Here is a 10,000-nt window from a genome sequence, read left to right on the forward strand (position 1 = left end):
GATGGCATCCACTATCCAGTGGGCCATCCTCTGCTTGGAGACGGCCTTCCCCTTCTGCCAGCCTCCGCAACAGACAAAGATCTTGCATAGCGTCTGTGCGAGAAGGCTCACTGGGGGAATCGCATACTTGCGCAGACCCCGCAACCAGCTGTGTGCCAGTGCGTCCGTGCCGAGTGTTTCCTCTGTCAGGAAGTAGAACAACTGGCAGTGAGAGGTTTCTGGGGAGGCAAACAGGTCTACCTGAACGGTTCTGAAACGTATCCAAATTAGCTGGACCGTCTGGGGATGGAGTCTCCATTCTCCCAGGAGCGCAGCTCATTACTCATGACGCACAGTTAAGCAGACCCGGAATGTGAATGGCACGAAGTGACCTCAGAACCATACGACTCCAAAGGAGGAGGTGACGGGCGAGTTGCAACATGTAATGGGAGCGCAGACCACCTTGTTGGTTGATGTACGCAACGGTCGCATTGTTGTCCGACTGGAGCAGCACGTGCTTGCCTCGTAAGCACCCTTTGAGATTGTTCAAGGCAAGGAGCACCGCTAACAACTCTAGGCAACTGATATGCCAGTGCAGTTGGTGGCCCATCTTTGAGGAACCAAACTTTGTTGGCATCCCTCATGTCGACCAAACACAGCCAGAGGTGGTGCTCGTGGACCACAAGTGTGGACATCGCATGACCGATAGAACTCGCGGTGACCTTCATCGCTCAGAGCGCAAGGTCAGTTGCAGTTCGGAACTCTTTCAGAACTTCCGGATCGTGACCACCTTCGTGCAGGTCCCTCAGTGCTTTAGCCTGAAGAATCTGCAGTAATGCCGTAGCATGTAAGGTGGAGGCAGCTTCTCCACAGGCCACATAAGAATCGTCAGACAAGACAAGTACCCACAGGCCTGGGTGGGGAGGCATGGTTTGCCCCACCAGATGGAGGAAGTATTAGGACACAACTGCATCACAACCGACTGCTCCCCCGGGGGGGCCCCGTATACCCCCTAACTGCACCACTGTCGAGGATGGTGAAGGAGGAGGAGCTAGCAGGTCGGTTTCCGGCAGTAAAAGGTGCTGTCCATGACCTGGTAAGCTCCTCATGCACCTACGGGAAGAAAGGCACTGGGGCAGGGTGCTGAGCACCAGCGTGAGCTACCCTGAGAAACCAGTCGTCCAACCTCGAGGGCACGGGATGCGGTGGAGCTTTCCACTCGAGCCCTACCCTCTCAGCGGCCCGTGAAAGCATAGCCATCATTTCCGGATCTGACCCAGGCATTGCTGCCTGCCTGGAGGGCGGCAGCGCAGCCGAATCTTCCTCTCCAGAAAGCTCCGGCTCACCCTCTGATGCAGCGATCAACATCTGATCGTTGGGAGAAGCACCAAAGGATACTGCTGATACGCTCCTTGTAGAGGGCCCAGCATGTTCCTTAAGCAGCTCAACTGGTTGCGGAGCGCAAGAGGAGCGATGGTCCCTCGAGGGTTGGTTCCCTGGAGGCTTTGCCACCACTGTAACCCTCAGACCACCTGTGCCACCGCCTGAAGTAGTCCTCACCTGGCTGCAGCCAGGACGACCCTTCGAGGTAACATAGCCTGACCTGCAACTCTGAGATGATCATCTTCCCGCAATGAGAACATGACTCATCCACGAATGCCCCCTCAGCGTGCTTAATGCCCAGGCACGTGAGGCAGCAATCATGACCATCACCCGGCACCAGGTAACGACCGCATCCAGAAACGCAAAGGTGATACGTTGTCTATAACAAGACGCAACATCGTCTTTACAAAGGCGCAATGGTGAGTTTGCCAGACACAACGTCATCTTTAAAAAGACACACCCGTGAATGCTCTTTTAGGGAAACGCTCTTTTAGGTGCTGAGACGCACAGGGGAGATGGCCACATGCAGCACAACAGGGGGTAGTGCAGCCTGAAGTGCGCAACCCACTCGATGCAGGAACGACCACCGTCGTGAACCTGTCATACTCACACGAAGCTTTACAGGAGCAGAACGATGATGTCGCTTGGCTCCGAAGTGAAAAGCTGGTATGCGCTGCACCTGCTGCCTTTTTATGTTCATGCTGTGATCAGCGGCAGCTGGATGCAATCATCGCATGCCAATGTGCATTGGCTCGTTTAGTTTACACTCTAAAAAGATTGGTCTCTCGAAGCGAGATCCCAATTCATTGTCACCGACGTGACTCGGAGTGACCGACTGAAAGGGAACTTATATAAACAGTAGTATGTCCAAATTCATGTTCATAAAACAGTAGATGTAAAGTGCTGGGATGACCAGCTACTTCCAACGAGACTCTAAAGTGTGCATCCGATGGACACTGTACTATCCCTTGAGGTCACGGGAGAGGATTTGTGAATCGCAGTGAAGTGACACAACTGATGTTGGCAGATCACATGACAATGACAACATCACAGATATTCAGATTATGTTCATACTACACACATTCATATTACAGAGAACATGCTTGTTTAATGAATCAAAAGAAACCTGCTCAGAGAGTATGAGATTTCAGACACAGCCCAAGTTTCTAATCACTCAACCGACGTCACTGGCGTGAAAGTGTGTGGTCACATGTTAATGTGCTTATGATTACATGCAATACACACCAAAAATATATATATTTTTTCCATTTCCTGCCATAACCTGTCTATAACACACTCCTGCATACGGCATGAACTGTTCTTCTAAAACTGCAACTACATATATTGTAAAAACAGCCATAAACAAATTAACTGAACAGTGGATAAAAGCTGCAGTGAGTGAGTGTGTGTGTGTGTGTGTGTGTGTGTGTGTGTGTGTGTGTGTGTGTGTGTGATCACCTGGTGTACACACTCAACTGTTCTTCTAAAACTGCAACTACATATATTGTAAAAACAGCCATAAACAAATTAACTGAACAGTGGATAAAAGCTGCAGTGAGTGAGTGTGTGTGTGTGTGTGTGTGTGTGTGTGTGTGTGTGTGTGTGTTAACCTGTACTGTACACTAACGCCTAAACAACAGATCCCTCTTCTGGTCACATATGAGATACTCAACCGAGCGTGAGATACTCAGATTCCATAAGATTTAATCAAACAACAAAACAGTCACAATCTTCTCAGCACAGAAGAACAACTGCCCCATATCCTTATTTACATAATATATAATACATAATATAATAGGTGTGTCAAAGGTATGTCAAATAATACCTTAATTACTACCAGGGAACATGTCTGAAAACAAGCATTACCAAATACATTTGATGCTCCACAACGGCACGACTTTCAGACCAAACTGACCTAAACCTGGCAAACACCTCAAACTCCTGCATCTACACCATCAGCCTGCGGAAGAGGAAAGAGGGCGGGGCTTACGGGGGTGCTGCCGTCTGATAGGGTGATCATGCTGATGGACGTGCTCATCTTGTCTGAGGACAGAGAGGGAGGGGAGGGGCTTCTCTTCTCCAGGATATCCTGTGTCTGCAGGAAGTCTCGCCAGTCATGCTGGATGCTGATGGATAACACGAGCAAAGATACGATTCATTTGCTAACACTCTATTTTACAGTGTAACGGATGTAACGGAATGAAAATTTCTTATCACTATTATAGTGAACAAAATTATAATGTTTATGAGTAGTATCATGGTATTGTTAAAATGTGTTGGAAATGAAGTTTTATATTTAAAAACAACAAAGAACAAATAAAATGACTTTTTGTTTGCATAAACATTAAAACAATAACATTACTAATGATGTCCGGATTTTAAATTAAAACATGACTGACAACATTATGAAATGTATAAAATGTTCAAATACAGCTTTGAAAAGGTTTCAGAAAATGGTAAACCTCACATTTCAGCCTTTAAATAAAGAAAAGGGTCAAGTCAAAATGATAATTGATTAATAAACGATTATATGTATTTTATCATGCTTCATAAATAATTCTAGATGCGTTATCTGAATTGTTTAAATGTGTAGAATCCACATAAGCTTGTTTTTCATCAACTGGTCATAAATGACAGCAGGGCATGTAAATCCGGTCTGTTTTTTGTCCGGACAGAAGCTGCACACAGACTGAATGTGAATGTGAGTCTCTGTAAAGCCACTCTGTGACAGCAGGTGGCGCTGATGGAGCAGCAGAATTACAGCTGTTTCCCGTAAAGAACACTAGTTTATTAGCTGTTACACGGAGCGAAGGTGAAAACAAAACGCCATGCAATCTTTTCTGAAGACAGTCAGAATCTTCAGAGGTACATTCATATGCCGTAATTAATTAATATATTCATTTGTATAATTGCCTTAGCACTCGTTTAAAACATCGCAGCTCTCCGCCATGTTTTCACACAAAATGAAACTAGGCTACTCTGCGTGCTGTGCTGTTACTTAAATCTCTGCTTTATGCTGGATAGCATTTATTTATCCTGAGTTGTTCAAATCGCGGTAATCTAATACGGTTTTAATGATAATTAAAATCTGAAACGGTAATACTAACCGTGGGGAATTTTATCATGATTTATCATCAAACCGGTAATCGTTCCATCCCTAATTCTTACACATTTTGTTCATCATGAAGATCTTAACACAGCTGTTGTGGATTTTGAAGCCATAAGGAGGTACTGATAATAAAATACCTATAATCACATATAACAATAAAATACAGAAATTACTGATAATAGCTATAATTACTCATAATAACTGATTGCAAATTAATGAAGGAATACCATGATAAAGTGATGACCACTGTAATATCCATAATCCCCCATGACAGCGGAGCACCGGTAATGATAATCACCCGTGGCAATGTGATATCTGCAGTATAAGTGATGGAGATATTGATCATATACTCACATCAGTACTGTGCTCTCCAGTGGATGTGTGTTCACTGTGATGTTATTCTCCACGTCTGTCACCATCTGATGACTAAAACAAACACATTCACACAACACAAGCACATTCTACAATTAATGTTTTTTTTTTTTTTTACATTTAAAAAAATCTGTTTAGTGTTTTAATGATGATGTTGACATTTAACTTTCTTTAGCAAATTAATTTATATTTTAAATGAGTATTGTTTACTTCACAGTCAAAAAAACAGATGGTGGGAAACCACACTGTTTCACTCTCACAGGAATACAGCTCCACTGTCACGCTGAGATGAACATGCAAGCAACACGCAAACACATGCAAGGACAGTTTTTGTTCTTATTTTTACCATTACTTAGAGTGTATGTATATATATATATATATATATATATATATAGGTTACACAATTTATTGACTTTAAATGGAGCTCAGGAGGAGCATGTTGATTTAATCCAACCGTTCACTAGTCAAGTCTCCAGCCATCCATTACAGACAGTGAGCCAGATCTGTTCCTTCACCTCTGTTCACAATGGAATAACACGGCAACTCCTGATTACTGCTATGAATTAGTGATAATGCTACTAAAGTGAAATTATTCTTTATGCCTGTTTTGTAGTGATGGGTGTTTCGAAGCACTGCTTCATGAGGCTTTGAAACCTTGGCAACCCTTTTGTTTTGAACCAGTGGTTTGGATTGTGTATAAAACTGACAAAATCATGTAATTTCAGTAAACGAGGCTTCATTATGTCTTCATTATATATGTTTTTTTACCTGATCTCAGATCAGTTTTATCAATTTGTAGACATTGTAATGAGACATTTGTGTAAAGGAAGAATAGTGGTTAATAGTCTCTTAATGGCTTGTTTAGAAAAGCCCTCCATAAAACAAACAAAACAAGCCCTGCAAATTAATAAAATAACATTTTATACAGGCACTTCATATCTGAAAGCTGAATAAATCATCTTTCCATTGATGTATGGTTTGTTAGGATCGGACAATATTTGGGCGAGATACAACTATTTGAAAATCTGGAATCTGAGGGTGCAAAAAAATCTAAATATTGAGAAAATCATCTTTAAAGTTGTTCAGATGAAGTTCTTAGCAATGCATATTACTAATCAAACATTAAGTTTTGATATATTTACGGTAGGAAATTTTCTAAATATCTTCAAGGAACATGATCTTTACTTAATATCCTAATGATTTTTGGCATAAAAGAGAAATGTATAATTCTGACCCATACAATGTATTGTTGGCTATTGCTACAAATATCCCCCAGCGACTTAACACTGCTTTTGTGCTCCAGGGTTACGTATGTTAAAGTTTCAATAAAACATTTGCAATGGGTTTGTAAAAGCTGTTTTTATGCATGTTTTGGTCTGAGTTTTTGTTGCATGTACACAGTTTTGACCAGCAGGCGTCAGCAGTGTGTGGTGTTTTGAGCGCTTCGACATTTTTTGTGACATTTTGTGAAGCAGTTGGTTCAAGGTGTGTTTCTCCCATCACTACCGTTTTGTGTGTTTGACACCAAACTATTAATTCGCAGCTTCTATCTACAAAAACACAGGTCTGAATCCCAACTAGATTCTCACTGGAATTAAACTACTGGGATAAACTGTTAGAGAACAAGTTTGTGATACGTGAAATTATGGAAATCTCCCTCTGAGATAAATGAAATGGTTAACAGAGAAGAAAATCTGTTAGGTTTGTAACACTTGAGCTGCACACCAGAGGGAGCCCTCGCATCAGTACTGAGAGGAAAATAATGTTCATAACAGAAACTCCACTGTCTTGCCAGCTTCTTCTTGTTTCATGTTCACACACAGTACTCACTTTTGCAGCTCGTATCCTCCGTCGTTCAAACACTTTATTTTCTGGGATGTCTGGAGCTCCTCCTGAGAGACACAGACAAGAGAAAAGGTGCATAAACAATAAAATCAGTGCAAGTGTCCCTCATTTCCAAAGCCAAGTTCAGGAATAATGAGCAGAAATGCCCCAGCATAATTCAACTAGACCTGTTACAGCTGTCATGATGACAGTGAAATGTGTAAGCGAATGAAACGTGTGGATTGCGGCATCACATTTACAGTAGATGTGCTCACGCTGCTTGATGATTTCTGTCTGCATGCGATTTGCAGCATTGAGCATTAAAACCAATCTCACATGATTCTGTTGAGCTTATAATTGCAATGTCGAATGTGTTTTCATTCGTCACTGTGGAGAGCGTGTGTGCTCACTGACTGAATTCTGCTCTCATCATCATAAACAACAAAGTGCAGAAAAGATGGAAGTAACAGATAGATTTTGCAGCTTCAGTGCTTCAGCTTCATGCTTTTTGTTTTTCCATGCTACAGCATATCAAGCTTTCTATTACTCAACATTATTACAATATTAAGAGCAATTATAATGTTTTTTTTTTCATTTATAGGCTATATTATGCAATTTTTGTGTAAATGCATGTACATGAGTAGCATTAAACAATCTGTGCAAATAAACATAAATGCATGTTGGATACAAATGCTGTTCCACCTAAAGAAAATTTTATTTTATTTGAAAATTTGATTTGTAACAGTAACAGAACAACAACACCTGGACTCTGTTTTAATCATTCTCGGGGACTTTAATAAAGCCAATCTCTCCCGTGAACTGCCAAAATACAGACAGCACATCACATGTCCCACCAGAGACAGTAATATATTGGATCACTGTTACACCACAATAAAGAATGCATATCACTCTGTCCCACGGGCAGCTTTGGGGCTCTCTGATCACTGTTTGGTTCATCTTATACTGACCTACATGCATAAACTGAAATCAGCTAAACCTGTATTAAGGACTGTAAAAAGATGGACTAATGAAGCAGAGCAGGATTTACAAGCTTGTTTTGACTTCACTGATTGGAGTGTTTTTGAAGCTGCTGCCACCGATCTAGACGAGCTCACAGAGACTGTAGCATCTTATATCAGTTTCTGTGAAGACATGTGCATTCCTACCAGGACTCATTTAACCTACAACAATGACAAACCATGGTTCACTGCAAAACTCAGACAGCTCTGTCAGGCCAAAGAAGATGCTCACAGGATGGGGGACAATGTCTTGTATAAACAGGCTAAATACACACTGGAAAAGAGCAATTTAGATCAGCGAAGACGAGGTGCGCCTGGTCTTCCGGAAGCAGAAAAGGAAAAAAGCACCAGGCCCAGATTGTGTTACACCAGTCTGTCTGAAATCCTGTGGTGACCAGCTGGCCCCCATCTTCACACAGATCTTCAACAGATCACTGGAGCTGTGCGAAGTCCCTTCATGCTTCAAACGCTCCACCATCATCCCTGTCCCAAAGAAACCCAAAATTACGGGACTTAATGACTACAGACCTGTGGCTCTAACGTCTGTGGTCATGAAGTCTTTTGAAAAACTGGTGCTGGCCCTCCTGAAGGACATACTGGACCCTTGCTGGATCCTCTTCAGTTTGCCTACACAGTAAACAGGTCTGTGGACGATGCAGTAAACATGGGACTGCATTATGTTCTGTAACATCTAGACAGACCAGGGACTTATGTGAGGATCCTGTTCGTGGACTTCAGCTCGGCCTTTAACACTATCATCCCAAACCTCCTCCTGCCCAAACTAACGCAGCTCTCCGTCCCACCTCCGTCTGTCAGTGGATCGACAGCTTCCTGACAGACAGAGAGCAGCTAGTGAGGCTGGGAAAATACACATCCAGCACCCATACGATCAGCACTGGAGCTCCTCAGGGTTTTGTTCTCTCTCCACTGCTCTTCTCCCTGTACACCAACGACTGCACCTCTAAAGACCCCTCTGTCAAGCTCCTGAAGTTTGCAGACGACACCACACTCATCGGCCTCATTCAGGACGGTGACGAGTCTGCTTACAGACAGGAGGTCGAGCAGCTGGCTGTCTGGTGCAGTCTCAACAACCTGGAGCTCAACACGCTCAAAACAGTGGAGATGATAATATACCTGTACATACAACTGTCAATTTGTATATTTTTTATTCCTTATTTTACTTGTTCTATTTTTTATTTATTTATTTTTTTTGTTCTGTCACTGTCATTCTGTAACACTGTGGAAGCTTCTGTCAAGAAAACAAATTCCTCGTATGTGTAAACATACCCGGCAATAAAGCTCATTCTGATTCTGATTCTATATATGTCACGATCTCTAGCTGGAGTGTCCATGAGCTCCACTAGAGGGCACCCCATCCTATACCCTTTACCACTCACCCCAGACTCCATTTCCCATAATCCTTTGCCCGGACTCATCATTAATTGCAATCAGCTGTCTCTCATCACCTCATCAGTCTCACACTATAAGAATGGCACACACACACACACACACACACACTCACATCGCTGGTGATTTGAATGTTTTCCTAGTTTCCCCACGTGTTCTTTGTTTTACGACTTTCTTATTTTTGCCTTGCTTGTTTTTGACTCTGGATTGTTTCCTTGATTCTGATTGTTTGCTGCCTGCTCTGACCGTTGCCTGTTATCTGGATTACTCTTTTGCCTCCGTCTTGGATATAACGGTTTGCTGTTACTGGACCCTGCCTATTCTGACCACGCTCTTAATAATAAAGCCTTGCATGTGCATCCTATTCCGTCACGATGCCTCCCTCGTTACAATATAGTATAGTGGTTGATTAAATTTGACATAATATTTGACAAAAAAAAATATATTTAATAAGGCAATTATAACATTTGAAAATGCCAAATGCCTCAGAAAATCAAATACCCCTTAATGGAAAAGTTCATTTCTGACCCTGCCTATGTTACATGTTGTTTTGTTGTTTGTTTTTGTGATAAAGCCCAGTACTCCCTGTATTAGGAGACAGAAGCACATAAAATATACTGGACTAACACAGGAAACTGAGGGCTTAAACAGACAGAGGAGTGTAATCAAGGTACATCAAAACAGGTGTGAGAACCTATTAACTACATGGAGAAACGAGAAACTGAAACAGGCAAGAAAATGAAATCAAAACAGACCCCATGTGACCGCCTACAGCTCAGATAAACTGCATTCTGCATTATTCTGCCACCTGATGTAACGAAAGAATATCGCTAATCAGTTAAGAGCACAAATGCGAACACGGTTTACCACAATCTGCCATACTTTACTGAGCCCAGAGCATCATTCA

The 10,000-nt window shown here is 42.4% G+C and overlaps 1 protein-coding gene across 1 annotated transcript in view; it reads right to left on the bottom strand.

Annotated features, from left to right (window-relative positions):
• Positions 1-2,940: 2,940 nt before the first annotated feature.
• The window catches only part of LOC107551288 (IQ domain-containing protein J), a 56,363-nt gene continuing 49,303 nt past the window's right edge, over positions 2,941-10,000 (bottom strand). Inside the window, exons 4-6 of the mRNA XM_016232840.1 lie at positions 6,674-6,735; positions 4,826-4,897; positions 2,941-3,488 (exon numbers count right to left, since the gene is read on the bottom strand). Of these exons, the coding sequence (XP_016088326.1) occupies positions 3,296-3,488; positions 4,826-4,897; positions 6,674-6,735 (327 nt within the window). The 3' untranslated portion in view covers positions 2,941-3,295. The remainder of the gene's footprint in view (positions 3,489-4,825; positions 4,898-6,673; positions 6,736-10,000) is intronic.

This window comes from Sinocyclocheilus grahami, unplaced genomic scaffold (genome assembly GCF_001515645.1).
Source record: "Sinocyclocheilus grahami isolate Dianchi unplaced genomic scaffold, SAMN03320097.WGS_v1.1 scaffold419.1, whole genome shotgun sequence".
Classification (NCBI taxonomy): Eukaryota; Metazoa; Chordata; class Actinopteri; order Cypriniformes; family Cyprinidae; genus Sinocyclocheilus; species Sinocyclocheilus grahami.